The sequence below is a fragment of the Nematolebias whitei genome, chromosome 17, assembly GCF_014905685.2.
Source record: "Nematolebias whitei isolate Nwh7 chromosome 17, NemWhi1, whole genome shotgun sequence".
Taxonomy (NCBI): domain Eukaryota; kingdom Metazoa; phylum Chordata; class Actinopteri; order Cyprinodontiformes; family Rivulidae; genus Nematolebias; species Nematolebias whitei.
This window is the reverse complement of record NC_056514.1, coordinates 17,549,033-17,569,609: the sequence shown is the minus strand read 5'-3', so window position 1 is coordinate 17,569,609 and position 20,577 is coordinate 17,549,033. Positions and strand designations below refer to the sequence as shown.

At 40.5% G+C, this 20,577-nt stretch overlaps 2 protein-coding genes across 2 annotated transcripts in view; one reads left to right on the top strand and one right to left on the bottom strand.

The window, feature by feature from the left end:
* Positions 1-15,655, top strand: part of hs3st3l (heparan sulfate (glucosamine) 3-O-sulfotransferase 3-like) — a 36,282-nt gene extending 20,627 nt beyond the window's left edge. Inside the window, exons 2-3 of the mRNA XM_037690719.1 lie at positions 12,105-12,334; positions 14,455-15,655. Of these exons, the coding sequence (XP_037546647.1) occupies positions 12,105-12,334; positions 14,455-14,843 (619 nt within the window). The 3' untranslated portion in view covers positions 14,844-15,655. The remainder of the gene's footprint in view (positions 1-12,104; positions 12,335-14,454) is intronic.
* A 3,578-nt stretch (positions 15,656-19,233) lies between these two features.
* Positions 19,234-20,577, bottom strand: part of LOC119423341 (germ cell-specific gene 1-like protein) — a 26,127-nt gene continuing 24,783 nt past the window's right edge. Inside the window, exon 5 of the mRNA XM_037690718.1 lies at positions 19,234-19,574. Coding sequence (XP_037546646.1) covers positions 19,274-19,574 — 301 coding nt within the window. The 3' untranslated portion in view covers positions 19,234-19,273. The remainder of the gene's footprint in view (positions 19,575-20,577) is intronic.

Here is a 20,577-nt window from a genome sequence, read left to right as displayed (position 1 = left end):
TCCATCCATCCATCCATCCATCCATCCATCCATCCATCCATCCATCCATCCATCCATCCATCCATCCATCCATCCATCCATCCATCCATCCATCCATCCATTTTCTTATTCCTGTTCAGTGACTGGACACAGCTAATCAGTCTTACCTGTGGTAGCAGAGAGTCATCACTAACACATAATTTGAGCGCTAACAATTGTTTTTTGTAAGCAAGACAGCAGACAGATGATGTTCTTTTCTTTTCTTAAAGGAATAGAGCACAACTTGTGAATTACTCTCAGCTACTAGCATACTAGCATATTAACTTTTAAATTAATATGTATAAAATAAACAGTCTTTTTTGTGTTTTCTAAAGTTAACTAGTTTTGGCGACCATCGTAAATTGGGTTAATTCAAAAGTTAATCAGTTGTGAATATACAATTTTTCTTCTTCTTTCGGCTGCTCCCTTCTTCAGGGGTCACCACCGCGAACTAACCCTCACAGAGACTTGGTGATTATTTTTACACCGAATGTCCTTCCTGACACAACCACAGAGCACCGAGCTACCACAGCCCTCTGTGTGGAGCAGAGAGCTGCTATCTAGGGTGCCTGGGGGAGCAGATGGTGGGGGTTAAGGGCCTTGCTCAAGGGCCCAGAGTGGGGCAAATAAGGACAGAAGCATGTATAGGTGTTTTACCTTTCCCACCCACAGTTTGATATTGTTGATCCAGGAAGTTGAACCGGCAACCTTCCAATGACAAGTCCACCGGCTCTAACCTTTGCGCTACATTGTAAATGTACAATAAATTATTATTTTACACAGGTACAAGTAAAATTGTAGTAGCAAATGACAGTAAAAGTAGATATTTTGGTGTTTTGTTATCCAGCAGCTACACAACTAAAAGGAGCATCTTGTCCCAGAGTCGTGATTCGACTGCAGCGTTTAACCTGAACAATGACGAAACTTTGAGTTCTGAGAAAATATTATGTAATGTAACTTCCTGCTTCCATTTTTTCTGAAGCATTAAAGGAATTTAAATGGTAAATGCATCCTCAATCTCACAACGTTTAATGTTCCAGAAGTTGGACAAGGACATGCTAGAAATACTAACGGCTCTTTGGTCTGCCGATTAGTGCGTCTGTGCTAACCTCGTAAAAGAAGCATATTTTCTAATAGGTCGTCTTCTTTTTGAAGGTGCTCCTTGGGGCCTGTAATTAGCTCTTTTTGCTTAGGTAAGGCATGGTGCTTTGACTCTGAGGCTATTCACAGGCAGATTGCTAATGGAGGCATGTTTGTATCCGTTGCCATCATTCCTTCATCCGTCACCCGCCCCTTTTATTTCAAACACACACAACAAATGCTCCAAGAAGCACACTTATTACACGCACACTAGACATAAAGGGTCTGATAAAAACCCACCACACTCAGCCTTTGTCTCTGCAGATTGTTTGTCTGGACCTCTATGGTTGATTTAAAAAAATGAGTCATTTTATTTGTGTTAGGCTTTGAGGAATAGGTCCACGGGGACACCAGAAGCACGATAACGAGTGCTCGACTAATGAGTGAATAATGAGTGTGTGTGTGTCCATGTGCATGTGCCTTCATGCATGTGTTTGTGTGTAACAGACTGCATGGCTCCTCCTGCTCAGGGTGGAGGAGTTAGAAGGGAAGTCTTTAGGATAAGTGGCTGTGAACACCACCTCACACTCTGAAGATCCAATGAAGTGTGTGTGTGTGTGTGTGCATGTGTGTGGTATTGAAGGGGAAAGGATGTATTGATAGAAGGTTTGTGTTTCAGGCAGGTTGGAAACCTGAGCTGATGCCAGAGGACTGACGGAGCACATCCTGTCCTCGGAGTGTTCATCTGTTTATCATTCTTGTTTTTATGTCTCATTTAGAAATTATTAGGAACATTTTTAATATGGGCGACTGTGGCTGAGTGGTTAGAGCCATTGTCCTCCAACGCAAGAGTTGGGGGTTCGATTCCACCAGTAGTCAAATGCCGAAGTGTCTCTGGGCAAGACACTGAGCTCCTCATTGCTTCCAATGTGTGTCCCATCGGTGTATGAATGTGATCAAGCACTGATTAGTTTTTGTAGAGATCTAGTAGAGTGCTGTATGAATGGGTAAATGAGGGCACAGATTGTAGTGTAAAGTAGTGTAAGGTAGTGTAAAGTACTTTGGGTATCACGATAAGATAGAAAGGCGCTATGTCTCTCTTGTAAATGAGTCCTCAAGGCTCAATGGGATTTACCTGTCGAAATAAAGGTTGAATGAATGTACAGTAAGTACAGTCCATTTAACTTTTACCGTATGCTACATGAAACAGAACATTAAAAACAAGGTGAACTCTGCATCCAGTGACCAGTGTTGTTTATTCAAACTGAGATTAACAAAATAAATAAAAAAAGACTCATCATTGTATAAAAACAGCAGGTCAGATGTGCACAACATGTATAACTCCATTATGTCTCTTCTTATGCATTTCTTAGCTCTGTACAGACACAGATACACTCAGCTTTGTTTAAGTTTGATTTTTCTTCTACATAGATCTGATTGTGTTCATGAGTACTAGATGTTTAGAGTATAAATGAATCAGTTACTTATAGCCGTTTTAACTTTATTGCAACAGGAATGTTCATTCAAACTTACTATTTTTGGCCATTTTAACCTGGGGCTTTGTGTAAAGGTTACCAACAAATAACCTTATCCATTTTAGTTTGGAGATTAAAATATTTTCTATTCTCTACTTGTACAGCATTTTATCTTAGATTATTACAAAATAAGTTGTTAAATGATTAACGGTTTTGGAGATGAAAATCGGTATATGTTGTATTTTCAGGCAGTATTTACATTGAAATGTTAAAACCATTTTCTAATTCTTATGCTGCTCTTACTACTTATCTCAGACCTCCAGAGATCTAAATGATCCTAAAAGATTCTGGAAAACCATCAAATCTCTCTCCAGCAGCTCTCATTCATCTGACCTGCCACCACAACTACTTGTTAACTCTGTTCCTGTGTCAAATAAGCACAAGATCCTGAACTGTTTCAACAAACATTTTGCTGCTTCTAGTTCCATGTTTGCCACAGTTACTAATTGAAAACCAGCCACTTCTCCTTTAAACCAATCATTAACAAATGATTATAATAAAATTAAATGATTATAATAAAATCTCTTCTACGAGCCAGTCTTCAGTAAACCACACCTTTTCTTTTTCACTGTTCTCAGTTAGCGAGGTTAATAAATTGTTTAAAGGTCTAGATACTAAAAAATCTGCAGACCCCAATGACCTTCCACCTTACTTCTTAAGGCTGGCTGCACACATCTTTGCAGAACTGGTGTCTCAAATTTTTAACCTGTCCATAAGCCTAAACATCATTCCAGACACGTGGAAAACAGCCTTTTTACATTTAATAAAGGGAAGTGACCCCACCTCACTGAGCAACTATCAACCAATCTCTAAACTCTGTATTTTAGCTGAGATTTTAGAAAAACTGATAAACTCTCAAATCAAGAAGTATTTGGATTCTTTTAACATCTTACCTCCCCATCAGTCTGGTTTCAGAAAACAGCACAGCACAATGACTGCTTCACTGAAGGTTTTTACTGATGTTGTTGAAACACTGGATGGTAAGGATTATTGTGCTGAACTTTACTTAAACCTGCTTAAAAATTTTGACACTGTGGACCATGACATCTTATGTTATAAGCTCTCAGAAATTGGTTTCTCAGATCACACCATTGGTTGGTTCTCTAATTATCTCTCAGATCGGTGACAATGTGTTCAGCATAATGGTCCTTCTTCCTTATCTAACTGTTAACAATGGTGTACCACAAGGTTCCGTCTTAAGACCCACCCTCTTCACAATCTTCATAGGTAATATAGGTCAGATAATTCCTGATACATCCTTATATTTCTATGCTGATGACACAGTTGTTCACTGTTGAGCTAAAACAGTTGCTAAGGCTTTCCAGCTTTTACAGTCTGCATTTTACAGGTACAGGTATATCATCCACTCTTATTTGTTCCGTCTCAAACTTGTGCTAAATGCCGACAAAACCAAAGGGATGTTGTTTTCAAACAGAAAGTCGGTCCCAGCAGCCCTTCCTTCTATTTTATTTTCAAATGGTGTTCCTATAGAGTTTGTCGATTCTTACAAATACTTTGGTATCTTGGTCGATTCACATCTCTCTTTTAAGGATTCATTGTTCTTTATTGTCATTCGCATCACATTTGGTAAATGAGGTGGAATGAAATTGTGTACACAGGGTCCCAGTAACATCCAATAATAGCAAAAATATAAAGTGTAAAAAGAAACAGTAAATAAGGATCTAAGATATAAACTAAGATATACACAAAACTATACATAAAAACAACATTGGCACTATTCTCATGGGTTCAGTTTAGCCTCATGTTGACAACTTGGTAAAGAAACTGGAAGTAGAACTTGTTTTTTCCCCCAGAAATAGATCCTGTCTATCTTTGAATGATAGGAAACACCTTGTAACTGCAAATTTCCTTCCCTCCATTGACTACGGTGACATTAATTACATGAACGCTCCTGCAAGCACCCTGCAGATTTTGGACGCTGTCTATCACGATGCACTGATTCATAACTGGCTGTAACTACCATACCCATCAGTGCACTCTGTATTCACTGGTTAACTGGTCATTATTAACTTCACACAGACTCTCTTACTGGTACATTTTCATCTTTAAATCACTTCTTGGTCTGCTGCCTTCATACATGTCCTTCTACATGTCTCTACATGAGTGCAGCTACAGCGTGCGCTCTCAGGACATTATTACCTGCAGTGTTCCCTCATTGTGGACTGAATTTGGCGAAAGGACCTTCTTCTACTCCGCTCCTGTTTCCTGGAATATCTTACAAAAAAATCTGAAGTGGCACCAGCGACCCCCGTGACCCAAAATGGAATAAGCGGGTAAAGAAAATGGATGGATGGAAAATCTGAAGTTCTTGACCTTGACCTCTCTAAGTGGCTTCAAACATCTGCTGACTTCCTGGCAAAAATCAACGTAGACATGTTCCTGTTTTTAGTATTTTGTATCACTTTATAATGTAGCTGTTTTTGTTTCATTTAAAAAATATATAATTTTCTTCTATTTATTTTTCAATTTATATGACTTTTTTATGATTGTCTGCTGTTGTCATCATTCTTTGTTAAATACAAGTCTCTCTTATAAATGAGTCCTCGAGGCTCAACAAGACTAACCTGTATAAATAAAGGTTGATTGAAAAGGGTGTATGAAAACTTGTGAACATTGATAAATGGTCAAAAAACCCACAGTACACAGTTTCTCAAACATTTCTATTTATTGTGGTTTATTTTCAGTTTGTATGATTTAAGAGGATGCAATTATTTTCAGATCTTTGTTTTGACATTTAGGCATCAAATCTAATATTCAGGAGCGCATTTAGGCAAAAAGTTTCACATCTCAACAAGTGGTACACCAATGACCCCCATCGATCAGGGATGTGATTAGTTAATGTTTGTAGCCTTTGGGATGAGTGTTTTTCTGGACTGGAAAAGAACAGAATGCAGTTTTTGTTGCAAGAAGTTCAAGTGGGTATGAGTTACACTGTGGAGAAGAACAGAGGTAGTTTAATGTTTTTTTACTTTACTAAGGCAGAGATATGGCCATATCCATCTTGGATTTTGATGCAGCAACCTAATTTTTAATTAGTGAGCTTTTATAGGCCTACATGCAGCTACACACCAAAATGGATGTCAGTACCTGACCACCCGCTTCGAATGTTGTCAGCTATTAAATGGTCGTTATTAGTTGTTATCATCTCCATATGTTGCAGTCAGACTGCCCCTCCTGTACCTCCTAGTGGGTTTAAAGGTACGTTGTTATCGTTGTTAGCGATGATAATAGGCTCTGTTTTTACCTTTGTCACTGCTCATGATAGCTTCACGTGGTTTGGTTTACAGTAAAGGGTCTGGTGGTTGGTTTACGGTCTTGGTTAGGTTTAGGCACAAGGGTAAGGGGGTTAAGTTCAGGGTTGGTCCTCTGGGTCACATGTAAGCTTACGTTTAGGAAAAGGGTTACATGAGCTGAAAAAAACCAAAAAAGACACTTCATGGTTTACCCCTCTGTGACGCTGCCTATTATCAGCCATAATAACAATAATAACGTACCTTTAAACCTACTAGGAGGTAGGTGGGGCAGTTTCACCGCTACATATGGGGATGATAACAACTAATAATGGCCATTTAATGGGCTGATAACATCCGAAGCCGCTCACCTAACTTATTTTTCAGGTTGTCATGCTCACAACACAGACAGACAGATGGACGGTGGATATTTCCAATTCTCCCTTTTCGCTCTGTGATGGGAAACAAAAAATAATTAAACCATACAAGTCTTTTTATTGGTGTTTTCATTATGGTTTCCTTATTGCTTTAAACATCTTACCTGGTGTAAACAGCTCTTTGAACAGCTTCAGTTTGAAGAAGTACAGTTCACGCTGAACAGGAACTAACTAACAGCTTGTCCAAGCCAAGACGAAAGTGGACTGCTGCAGTCTCTAAACAATTGAAAAATCCTGCCTGAAAATCAATTCTTAAATTTAAGCTCCATCTAAAAGACTAACAGAGAAGCTGCAGCAAAGTGAGGACCAGGTGTGAGTAAACAAAGCTGAGATGCTGACTCAGAGCTGTGTGTGACCCTGACAGTGAGTGATTGGTCAGACAGTCAGGTGTGTGCCAGGTGTGTTGGCAGATGTATCCAAGCGCCTCCTGTGGTGCCTCGGGAGTCATTTACTCCTAAATGAATCCCATCTGCTGGGCTTTGGCATCGAGTTAGAGGAGCAGAGAGCGAGATGCAGTCAGAGGAAGTGTTTACGTAGCGCTGCTGCCACATGCCTATTTGACAGGATCGCTGGAGCATTCTAGCAGAGACACTCCGTCACTGCTCATGCTGTCATGAGAGTTGTGTGACGGATGGCAAAGTGAGTAATAGTCACTAGTAATAATAGTACCAGTAATAGTCCTGTGGTCGTTTGAGGTGGCATGTGTGTTGGTGATGACTGTATGCTCTGAGATGAGGGAGACTTCACTCTTTACATTTTTTGTCTACGAAACAAAATGAACTCTTCAGGTTCACTCTTACAGGTTCAGCAGGTTCCAAAAGTATTCACCCACATTGGTATTCTTTCCATTCTGTTGCCATACAACCTGGAATTTACACGGATTTTCAATCTGATTATGGACCTGCACTCAGCTCTACCCATTACTGAAGTTAAAGTAGGATGGGGGTTGTTCCGGTACGTCTCTATGATCCCAACACATCCAGCCGCTGGAGTTTTTGTCCATTCTTCAGGACAAAACTGCCCCAGCTCCTTCATGTTGGCTGAGTGCTGCTAGAATGTAACAAGCTTTAAATCAAACCAGAGTTTCTCGTTTGAACTGAGGTCTGGGCTTTAACTGGACCGGTCCAGAACATTTACCTGGAGTGTTGCTCCGGCAGTGTGTTTAGGGTCATTGTTCTGCTGAGAGGTGTTTGTCTGTTCCAGCCTCAAACATCTGAAAGACTTCAACATGTCAAGAATTTCACTGTATTTTGCTCCATTCATTGTTTCTTGTACTTTGATCAGTCTTCAAATTCCTGCTGCTGAAAAACAAGCCTGCATCATGATGCTGCTGTCACCGTGCTTCACTGTGGAGATGGTGTTTTTAACAGGATGAGAGATGTTAGGGTTAGATTAGGCTAGGTTTAGGTTTATTGTCATATGTAGATCAAGGTTAACGATGCAATGAAATGCTCAGGATGAGAAGAACCATCTTGACTCGCCAAGAAAAACAACAAATCATGCAACAAAGATACAAAAACAAGGCGCCAAAAGTGAAAAAGAACTACATCGACAGCAGTACGGTCCTATTAGCAGAGTGGTTCTGTTGGCAGTGAGGTTCTCTTAGCAACATGGTCACATTAATGTTAGTGGCATGGTCTTGTTAGCAGTGCAGTCCTGTTAGCAACATGATGATAATAATGACTGCAGCAGCGACGACGACTACCCTCCAGAACTGGGTTCGGCAGACACAGAACATAAGATTTTCCCGTGGAACCAAACTGTTCTGTAGAGTTCGGTCCGTGCAGGCAGATGGAGGATCATGGAGATAGCAGCCATGACAGGCCGGAGCTTGAGTTCAAGGCAGGAAGGAGGCCGGGAACTGACCCACGATGGCAGGATGACAAGGCAGCGACACACAAAAGTCCAAAAGTGCGCCGCAGTCATACTGTACCTGTAACATGTGTGTGCAGTGTAGGTGCAAAAACTTAAGACAAATACAACAGGAACAAAAAAAGATTGAGTCGAAGCGGAGCTCCCGTCAGTGCTACCATACTGCAGTGCACGACGTCCATTGGTTGGAGCAGACTTTGTGTTATCTTTAATAAACATAAAGTCTTTACCACATGCTGTAGGACATTTGGGTCAATCCACATCTGAGACAGGTCTCACCTTTAACCATAGATAGTCCAAGTTCTTCTCATTGTGCATAAATCTTTTATTTCCTTTTTTCTGTGGTCATTCTTTACCATCAGACTAAAGAGGCAAGTGTTTCTCAGCTCACGAGGTTTCTTTGCTTAATATTAAATTCACAAAATGACTAAGTGGGTTTTCCTGTTGTGTTTTTGTCTTAACCATATCTCCCTAATTAATGTGTATTGAGCTATTTTCCTTTATAGATGTCTGAAAATAAATAATCAATTTTAAATAATCTGTTGTCTTGAAGCGGTGTTCAATGGAAAAGTTATAGACATTTTAATGTGGCCCATGTAAATGCTAGTTCATAGATTTGTGCAGTGATGTTTTCTCAACACACTGTTATTTACAGTAAATTATGTTGTTATTTGCAAATAGTGGCAGCAGCCACGAGGTGTAGCTCCTCCGGTGGTGGCTACTTGGACTTATTTTAGAACTTCATAATATCTCTGACTAAATTGCTATATGAATTAAAACTGACGATGATCCAAAAGAATAGAGATTGCATGAATTGCAAAAAAGATTAGTAGATTCAAGACGGCAGGGATCCACTTTAGAATGGTTCTCTCAGATTGGATCGACAAGTTAATAAAGACCAATGTAAAACTGATTCAGTAAAATAAAATTCAAAAAATTTCATAGCGGTTGATGCAAACGCTCTTTTTTTATTATTACTTTTGCATCACCATTATATAATTTCCCTCTGGGATTAATAAAGTATTTTTGAATTGAATTGAATTGAATCACTACTATTTTTGCATTTGTAGTGAACTAGGCCTGAGGTCAAGTCCTGACCTTAAGGACCTTATGGGACAGAAACTGTCATTTCATTGATTTGAATCCAGAAATACAGGTTGACCCATCCTGAGACTTTCTTTCTTGAATTAATCAAGTTGAAAGAAGACTACTTTCGATTATCATTACTATTTTACAAATGTTTGATAATCAAATTGTGTTAGTTCAATCCATTTTTAAATGTTGAAGTGAACTACTCATTTTTAAATCAACTGTGAAACAGTAATAATGATTTTTAATCCTCATTCAAAGTGGAAATCAAGTTGGAATATGTTACAGAGTAATGATTCAATTTCTTGATCGTCTGTTTGAAATGAGCAAGTTGTGTAAGTTGGTCAAAGTTCAAGTTTCGGTCAACTGCAAGTTTACTGAAAAGGAAATGTCATGTTTAACTTTTACAGCAAGATACTAGAGAAGTGACTCCACGAAGTCTGAGTTCTTCATAATATCTTTTGTCTGTTCTTAAACAATCTTAATCTTTTTCCTTGACTTTTTAATAACACCTTACATCACAAAACACACCTCTGTTTTGGTCCATCGACCAATCAGAAACTCCCAAATGAACCAGAAATAGAGCTCTTTAAATGTTGGTACTTCCTAGTTCAACCCAGTTGGAGTCGGGTGGAGAGTTTGCAGCTCCAGTCGTTTGGGAAACAGGAAAATCCCGATATGATCCAGAGCTCTTCCGAGTATTGGGGATTATGACATCTTCCACCTCTGAGTGGAACTCTGACGGACTCCACTCATGTGAAGTCCACTCGTGAGGTGAACTGTTGTTGACGAAGTCCCGCCACCACTCCGGACGGTTCTCTGCCATCCTACGGAGACGCTGGACCGGTAGCGTAACTGGAGCTCCGCTTCCACTGATTCATCGTCAGAGAGGTAATGAGTCGAGTTCACTACCGAGCGTACCGAGGAAAGCTGGGTCGAATGGAAGGTGCCGTTCTGTTCAACACTTTTCACTCACACACACACAATCTCCCTCCCTCTAAACTTCAATCTTTAAAATTCTTCTATCCTGCTAGCAAATCATTCCAGATATTTTTAGAAATGTCTGAAGCAAAGTTTTTCAACCACCGCCGTGTGGTTAATGTCTGTGTGAAGCTGGAAGCAAGGTTTTCAACCATCGCCGTATGGTCTTCCTTGTAAAACTTGCTAAATTAAGCCATGTTGTTATTTTTCATATTTTGCCAATTAATGTAAATGTGTGATGATGTTAAAATTTTGATTCTGAAAATAAATGACCACGTTCATTTTGATGGGTCAAAGATAATTAACGTTTCCGTCCACATTTTATTAAATTCAGATGCACGTCATTATACAGTCCAGAAAAATGAAAGAATCCGTTTAATTTATGAATATATATCAGCATATGTTCATTCTACATCTGGTGGCCCGTACGGGGATGGTTGAAAACCTTGCTTCCAGCTTCACACAGACATTAACCACACGGCGGTGGTTGAAAAACTTTGCTTCAGACATTTCTAAAAATATCTGGAATGATTTGCTAGCAGGATAGAAGAATTTTAAAGATTGAAGTTTAGAGGGAGGGAGATTGTGTGTGTGTGAGTGAAAAGTGTTGAACAGAACGGCACCTTCCATTCGACCCAGCTTTCCTCGGTACGCTCGGTAGTGAACTCGACTCATTACCTCTCTGACGATGAATCAGTGGAAGCGGAGCTCCAGTTACGCTACCGGTCCAGCGTCTCCGTAGGATGGCAGAGAACCGTCCGGAGTGGTGGCGGGACTTCGTCAACAACAGTTCACCTCACGAGTGGACTTCACATGAGTGGAGTCCGTCAGAGTTCCACTCAGAGGTGGAAGATGTCATAATCCCCAATACTCGGAAGAGCTCTGGATCATATCGGGATTTTCCTGTTTCCCAAACGACTGGAGCTGCAAACTCTCCACCCGACTCCAACTGGGTTGAACTAGGAAGTACCAACATTTAAAGAGCTCTATTTCTGGTTCATTTGGGAGTTTCTGATTGGTCGATGGACCAAAACAGAGGTGTGTTTTGTGATGTAAGGTGTTATTAAAAAGTCAAGGAAAAAGATTAAGATTGTTTAAGAACAGACAAAAGATATTATGAAGAACTCAGACTTCGTGGAGTCACTTCTCTAGTATCTTGCTGTAAAAGTTAAACATGACATTTCCTTTTCAGTAAACTTGCAGTTGACCGAAACTTGAACTTTGACCAACTTACACAACTTGCTCATTTCAAACAGCCGATCAAGAAATTGAATCATTACTCTGTAACATATTCCAACTTGATTTCCACTTTGAATGAGGATTAAAAATCATTATTACTGTTTCACAGTTGATTTAAAAATGAGTAGTTCACTTCAACATTTAAAAATGGATTGAACTAACACAATTTGATTATCAAACATTTGTAAAATAGTAATGATAATCGAAAGTAGTCTTCTTTCAACTTGATTAATTCAAGAAAGAAAGTCTCAGGATGGGTCAACCTGTATTTCTGGATTCAAATCAATGAAATGACAGTTTCTGTCCCATAAGGTCCTTAAGGTCAGGACTTGACCTCAGGCCTAGTTCACTACACATTGCATGGATGGTTTGCCATATATTTGTAATTCCTGCAGGATTTGACCCAAGGATGCAACAGAATCGCTGCAGCTTGCTGCTGGTGTTCTATGTCTTTACCATAAATGTTTAATGAGAAACTGACAGAGACGTAAAGTTTTGTGAAACTGTTTTTGCATGAACCAGTATGCAATCAGTGACTTAACTCATGTTATGAGTCTGACTCATTCATGACACGTAGACTTCCTGTCTTTTTTTACTTCCAGAACGATGATGCCCAAAGCCCTTGAAGGCCAGATCGTCATGGAGAAAACGCCTCGTTACTTTGTTACAGTGGACACGCCGCCACGAATCCACGCTATGTCACGAGATGTGAAGCTGATTGTGGTTGTCCGTGATCCAGTGACTCGAGCCATATCTGATTACACGCAGATCATCTCAAAGACCCCAGACATCCCTTCGTTTGAGAGCCTAGCCTTCAGGAACCACACCACAGGTAATATATATATATATATACATATATGAGGGTCACCAGTGAGCTGGAGCCCTCCAGAATCAGCTTTTCACATGTAAAAGGAGGACCATGAGTCCAACAATCAATCATTAGTGCCCTGATGGCCGCTTGCTAGTCACAGAACCAAGCCTAAGGCAAACCTGGCCAAAGTGGTTCAAAATGTCCTGATATAGACATCAGGACAGTCTACTAAGATGTTTTCTTGCTCTTTCATAAGCGCCTCAATCTTTATTATTGGGAAAAATGTTTCAAGCCAAGAGCAACTCCTTTTTTCAGATGACCATAACCTTGTTCAGCAGCTTCACCTCCATTAATTTACAGCTTAGCTCTGTGTCTGGTCAAAATATGTGAAAATAAAATGTTTCTTTTAGAACCTCACACTAAGGAAGTCAAAGTTTCTTTATTTTTTCATTCACACCCCATGTGGTGGAATGAAATTGTGTACACAGGGTCCCAGTTACATCCACAAAAAGTATACATTTAAAAGAAAAACAGTAATAAGATATAAGATATGAACAAAGAAATATGCTAAAATAAGAATGCACTAAGCACTAATAGTGCAAAAACAAAACGCCGAACAGTAGCACGAACATGAGACTGTGTGAGCAGATGAGTACGAATGAAAACAGCAGCGTGAAACAAATCAACAGCATAGGCTCAACAGCACATACCAGCAATCGTGGTATTACAGTGATTTTTTTCACAGTGATTATTCTGGTTAGAGATTAATGAGTCTAACAGCTTCAGGGTAGAAGCTGTTCCTCAGTCTAGTGGTTCTACACTTAATGCTCCTCAACCTCCTTCCTGAGGGGAACGGGGCAAAAAGTGTGTGTGCTGGGTGAGTGGGGTCCTTCATGATGCAGGTGGCCCTCTTCCTGCATCTGGAGGTGTAGCTGTCTGTTATGGTGGGGAGGCTGACTCCAACATCTTCTGTGCAGCCTTCACCACTCTCTGCAAAGCTTTTCTTTCTGCAGCTGTGCAGCCTCCATGTCACACGTTGATGCTGGAGCACAGGATGCTCTCCACTGCACACCTGTAGAAGGAGGTGAGGACTGAGCTTCCCAGACCAGCTCGTCTCAGCCGCCTGAGGAAGTAGAGTCTCTGATGAGCTTTCTTGATCAGGCTGGTGGTGTTGTTGCTCCAGCTGAGGTTGTCATTGATGTGTACACCCAAGTACTTGTAGCTGGAGACCACTTCCACCACAGATCCTCCTATGTTAGGGGGGGGTTGTTCCATCTGAAGTCCACAATCATCTCCTTCGTCTTCTTCACATTGATGTAAAGGTTGTTCTTCCTGCACCAGCGTTCCAGGTGTTCCACCTCCTGCCTGTAGCCGGACTCATCATTGTTTGTGATGCATTCCATCATCTGCAAACTTTACAATGTGACAGCCTGGATGGGTAGGTGCACAGTCATACGTGAGCAGAGTGAACAGGAGGGGGCTCAGCACACAGCCCTGAGGAGAGCCAGTGCTGAGGGTTATGGTGGAGGAGGAGAAGTTGTGGATCCTCACAGACTGCGGTCTGTTGGTTAAGAAGTCCAGGACCCAGTTGCAAATGGAGGGGCTTAGTCCTAGTGTGAGTAGTTTGTCCATCAGGGTTTGGGGGATCATGGTGTTGAAGGCAGACGCAAAGTCCACAAAGAGCATATGGACGTAGGAGTCCTTCTGCTCCAGTTGGGTGAGAGCAGTGTGGACCACAGAGGAGATGGCATCCTCTGTTGATCGATTCTTGCGGTAGATAAATAGTCTTCAGAGACTAAAAAACAAAACTGCTTTTTGCATTTTTAGTAAATTAAATATCCCGTACTGGAGGTTTCATAAACTGTTCTCATAAAAAGGTTAAATTAATTTTTGTATACATTTGATACATTCACTATGTTCTATTGTGACTAAAATATGGGTTTATGACATTTGCAAATATCTGCATTTTATTTTTATTTACATTTTACACATCCTACCTCCTTTTTCAGAATAAAAGTATTATATTTAACTGGTCACGTTTCTTCTGGCTGTTTATGTCGATGAGAGGCAAATAAAAAAAAACATTACTGATGGTTTTTTCTCTGCCCCTACCCCCCCCCCTCCCCCAACATTTAATTTAGGTCAGATTGATTCATCGTGGAGTCCGCTGTGGATCGGTTTGTACGCCCAGCACATGGAGCGTTGGCTGACGTGGTTCCCAAGGACTCAGATTCACCTGGTCAGTGGGGAGAGGCTCATCTCAGACCCGGCTGGAGAACTGGGCAAAGTCCAGGACTTCCTGGGCCTTCAGAGGATAGTCACGGACAAGCACTTCTACTTCAACAAAACCAAAGGCTTCCCTTGCTTGAAGAAGCCGGAGGGCAGCAGTAAACCTCACTGCCTGGGAAAGACGAAAGGGAGGACACACATCTCCATAGACCCGGAAGTCATCCAGAAACTTAGGGAATTCTACAAACCTCACAACCAGCGCTTTTATCAAATGGTAGGACAGGATTTTGGATGGCAGTGATCCTTAAGGCTGCGTGGACTTCAAAGCTTAAGGTACAAAGCTACTGTCTGACTGAGACCAAACAGATCAGCGTGCACAAAAGAGAGCCATTCACGTGCCTCTGACCAGCCAAGGAGCATCTCAGAGACTCGATACTGAACTCCTGTATCAGAACATGCAAGTCTGTTGGTCAGTCAATCATTTTCAATGAAGGTGATGTTCAGACGTTGTGACCAAACAAAGCATTGGTGAAGAAGTTGCAAATAGAGTGGATTTGCTTTAAGGTTGTGGCTTCTTAGATGTTGAACAGTCAAATCAGTGTATTGTCTTTGTTTGGAAATTCAAACCTGACTCCAGATCAGCTGTAGTTGGACAACAACAGGTAAAACATTTCTGATTTGATTCCACATGCTCACTCTTGAGCCTGAGTTTAAGAATTTAAAAGCAATCAGTCCATTTATATTGGGAAGTGTCCTGCAACCGTTGTTTCCAAAAAGTGGGGGATGAATCTTTAATGTGGCGAGCAGAGGAGGGGTGAGGGAGAAAAGGTTTGCATGAGCTCAGATGTGGCTGAGTGGTTTGTATTCTTGAATAATGAATGTGGTTAAATGGATGTAGAAGGAACTGATGTGGATCACTTGGCTCATTTGTATGCTCTGCTTAGGTTAGCACCCCCCACCCCCCACCCTAAAATCAGCCTACTGTGCTGCACTTTGAGGAACGTAATGGGACCGCTGGAGGACGACCGAAACTGGACCAAAACTGAAAATCAATACGGGAAAGTTCAGCCGATCACTAGCCATACCTGTGAATGTGATGCATGAAGCGTCCTGCTTCTTGATACGTTTTCTCTGGTTTATCAGTTGCATGCATTTGCACTAGTTGAAAAAAATAAAAATAAAAGTTATTTTTAAGCAAAGATATTTCTTTCTCATGGTCCTGTTTGCTCATTACTTTCTGTTGTTGTGGGTTTCAAAATGCCCCTTATCCATCCATCCATCCATCCATCCATCCATCCATCCATCCATCCATCCATCCATCCATCCATCCATCCATCCATACATCCATCCATCCATCCATCCATACATCCATACATCCATCATCTTACCCACTTTTTTCTGGGTTGCATGGAGCTGGTGTCTATCTTCAGCATCACTGTGCAAGAGGTGGAGGACACCCTGGACAAATCTCCAGAATATCACATGGACAGCTGGACAGGTCTTCAGTCCATTACAGAGACACTCTGGACAGGTCTCCAGTCTCTCACAGGGACACCTGGACAGGTCTCCAGTCCATCACAGGGATACTCTGGACAAGGTTCAGTCCATCACAGGGACACCCGGGACAGGTCTCCAGTCCATCACAGGAACACCTGGACAGGTGTCCAGTCCATCACAGGGACACATAGAGACTTGTCCAGGTGTCCCTGTGATGGACTGAACCTTGTCCAGGTTTCCCTGTGATGGACTGGAGACCTGTTCGTCTCTCACACAGTGACACCTGGATATGGACTCCAGTGACCCCTGTGACCTGAAAAGGAAGAAGCGGGTAAAGATGATGGATAGACGATCTCTGAAGATTCACTGCCTTTAGCTCATATTTAAATTAAATTAATTTCCAGGCTGCAAAGCAACAAAACATAGAACAACGAGTGTAATGAAGCCTTCTGCATCCAATCTGTGGTAACTAGAAGTTAACACTGCCATCTTGAGGTCATCAATGCCCAGTTTAAAAAAAAAAGAAGGAAAAAAGTAGTGACAAAATTATTTAAAAAACCCGTTTTATTACGTTATATGCATAAAATTTACTTTAATAATTATTTCATTCATATTTTTGTATTAGGTTGCAAATAATCATCAACAAATGATGTAAACAAGGAATACTACACACAGATGGAGACTAAATCCTGTGGGTTATGATGAATACAGAATAAGAAAAAGATTCATGCTTTAGCCTTACTGGAACACAAGCTGGTGGAAAATAATTTAAACTCAAGCAGAATATATTGGGAAGTCACTGACATTGCATTTCACAAAGAAATGAACAATAAAATACACAAACTTCTTTTTTCAAATGCACTTAACTTGCACATAGATAGAAATTCAGATGTGTATTTTTCAGTACAAGTACCACATTTTTAATAAAACATTTAAATACACACAGACTACTTCAGAATAAGAGCCTTCCTCCCACTGATGAGTTTTGGCATTTTGCACAGACAGCTACACGTTTCCTCTGAAGCGGACAGGCAGAGAAACAGCTTCAGCCAAATCAAAGCATGCTGTGTGATCAGAGGCTTCTGGATGGCAAAAAGGCACTCAGCACTTCCTGGTGTCCTCCACCCAAATCATCATACTGGCAGCTTTTGTTCCACTGCTAGGTGCAACGGTAAAGTCCTCAGGTCCACTCGTTGTAGATAGAAACCTTGAAGCATCAGTCCAGACTCTGCTTCGTACATGAGTACAAACACTCAAAATCTTGTTAATTTGGTTTGTAAGGAAGGCAGTGTATCGTCACTCTTACACAACAAGTCTTTATCAGTGGGGTTGGTATCTACACGTTTTAACTTTGTACACCTTCTTCAATGGGTCAAATCCAAAACCTTTAGTGTCTCGGGCACGCTTGCTTTAGATGGTAAAGTATTAGCAGAGAGGATAAGGATGTCAAAGTCCTTCTATAAATAGTTCTGACGTTTGGTTTGATTCTCAGCTTGTTCTTACAGAACCTACATAGTGAACGTACGTCATGTAATTCAGCTTTGTAGAAGAACACCAGGAACATAAAGACCACTGTGTTTTCAAAAGCCTGGTACTTTAACTTGTTGCAAACTGGGAAACAACCCCGTTACTTTCCCAAGTTTTGATTTTAATGTCGTAGCGGGACTTCTTACACGTGCACGTTCATTAAAGGTGTAACAGTACATGTATTCATACTGAACAGTACAGACACCAGAAACAAATACACACAACCAGACTAAGAATACCAAAGTCCATGCTCTATAATCCAACAATGTTCAGTCAGGTCAAAGACAAAGAATAATTTAGTCGTGTTGCTTTCATCTAAAAGAGGGCACACATCTTTTTTAATCAATTCTTTTTGCTAGCTGTCACAAGACATAAGCAGTGGAAGAATATACCATCTAAAACATTCTTTGCCAGAGCAAAGCAGGAAAGGATTGTTTCTGGTCATGTTTGTTTCAGATCAGCTGAAGGAAAAGACCAAAAGAAATGATTGTATGGAAAACCGAATGGGACATAATTCCCACTCTCTCATGCAACTTTAATGATCGTTAAAAACAAATATTGGGTGGAAAAGTTTCAATTTATGGTGAAGTTTCTCTAATTCACACAAGGTCCATATTATACATACAACTCATATTCTTGTATATACCTACACCCCCATTAATATTTGATTAAAGAGTCACCAAGTATTTTTTAAGTGCAATCATCGTTCGATGCCTTTTCTGAGTATTTTGGGGAAGCTAACTGCTAGCAACTTAGCATTACTTATTTGAGGCCTATATGTTTGTGTATATGACACAGTTCATGTCTGTGGCTCATATTTTCCAACAGAAATGCTATACATTGACCTCACACTTTTTGTACCCATTAACACGCTTCTGTCGAGATAAAGGACCACTCTCTGGCAGAGTTCGTTCATTTAAAGTAGTTAATTTCCTGGCATGGACCAAAGTTTTCAGTAACGATCATAACTTTGCAATCAGGCTGAGAACGGGGTTTTCGAAGGCCATTCCAGAAGTTTAATGTTAGCAGCTTTATCCAAGCAGAAACCAGTTTAGATGCGTTTGGGTTCTGTGGAACACCTAAAATGGTCAGTTCAACCTTTTCCCTGTTGATTTGAGGCGAAGTTCAAGAGTTTGGAGGTATTCCTCGTACCGCAGCGTGATGCTACCACCACCATGCTTGAGAATTGGTGAAGTGGTCTTAGAGTCCCCTCCTTGACTCTTCCAAAACACGTCTTATGCTCCTCCATAGTTTTTCGTTGCATCCATATAATTCAAGCCAAAAGATTGTGTCTCACCTGACCATTAAACCTTTATCAATCATGATCACAAACAGGAAGCTACGAAGCTGTAGCCTTGTCAAGTTAAGACTTTTAACAACCTTCACCACCTTTATTTAAAGATCTAGATAATTTTTTGTACTGTGTAATTTTGTCTCTGTGTAATTTAGAGAAAATCCATACGAATGTAAAACTTGTTGTAGCCCCATGTTGTATAAACCCTGGAAAAAGAACAGTACAAACAAACCATTTAAAGTTACCATGACATTATCCCCAGGATGAGTGTCTATAAACCTCTGATCACAGCTGGAGCTGGTGAAGAGCAAAACATTTAAAGCTGAAGGTATCATGTGAAAAGAGATGTGGTAGAACAGATTTTGTTCCCACCGTTGTCGCACTGAAGCGATGTTTCAGAACCCTCTGCTCTCCTAGCAGTACTCCTCTCCTTGTGGATCTGGCAAGTCGTTGAGGTCCAGGAAGATGGACGCGTTGGAGAGCTTGCGGCTGTTCGTCGACAGGTCCAGCAGCTCTTCGGCGGTGCTCGGCACCGAGCTGATGTACATGTCCCACACTTGCTCTGGGGAGTCCAGCTCCAACAGCTTCTGTTTGATCTTCAGGTTCTTCTCAATGTTCCTGCGCTTGTGCTTGAACTCCAGGATGGTCTTGGTGTAGCGGTTGATGGTGGTGACGGAGGACGCCATGCAGGCCGTGAAAGAGCTCCACGCCAAACTATAAAACAAAAGCAGAATCAGTCTTCTCCTGCATTATTTGTTTAAATTTATGAGCTTAAAATAGAATCCTAATTATGTGTGTACTGCTTAGAGGGAACTGATCCAGTTCAGGATCTTTGGAGTTAAAGGCATTTCAACTTTAATGCACTTTAACAAACATCTTCAGGTTGGCACTACTTGTGTTTATAGGCAAATTAAATAAAAAACAACATTACCTTTAAACTTTTTACTTGTGTTCAACACTACTCATTTAAAGGATGTTTCTCACCCAGTTTGAGGACAATATGTTGTGGTAAAAGTCTACTGTTAATGTTGTTGTATTTGATTTAATTTGCCTATAAACACAAGTAGTGCCGACCTGACACTGTGTATTAAAGTACATTAAAGTTGAAAAGTCTTTAAAACCCCACAGCTGAATTTACACAAACTTGGTGAGAAACATACTTTAAAAGTGTGGAATCAAAGTAAGAAAATCTAGGTGAAATGTTGCTTTTTTGTATGTTATTCACCTTTAAACAGGGGCCATATACAACAGCGCAAATACAGCCCAGCTGTAAAGGTTGTAGTAATCGAGCACTCTGGATGTGAGCAACAGTAAGGTTTCTGAATCCGGGGAAAGCTTTACCACAGTGACTCTTCAAAGTGTGCTCAAACTGAAAATGATTTCATCCACAGTGTGCAGCAGCATCAGATTCTCTCCATGTCTTCGAAGTAAAACTTGATTAACATCTGTCAATTTGCCATCGTGCTAGCTTCATGAGTATGTACTAGCATGCAGGCTAAAAGCATAACCTACTACTGCAGCATGGATGAAATGATCAAGTTTGTACAATATAATTATCAAGTTTGTACAATATAATTATCATGTTTTTACAATATAATTATCACATTTGTACAATATAATTATCATGTTTTTACAATATAATTATCACATTTGTACAATGTAATTATCATGTTTGTACAATATAATTATCAAGTTTGTACAATATAATTATCAAGTT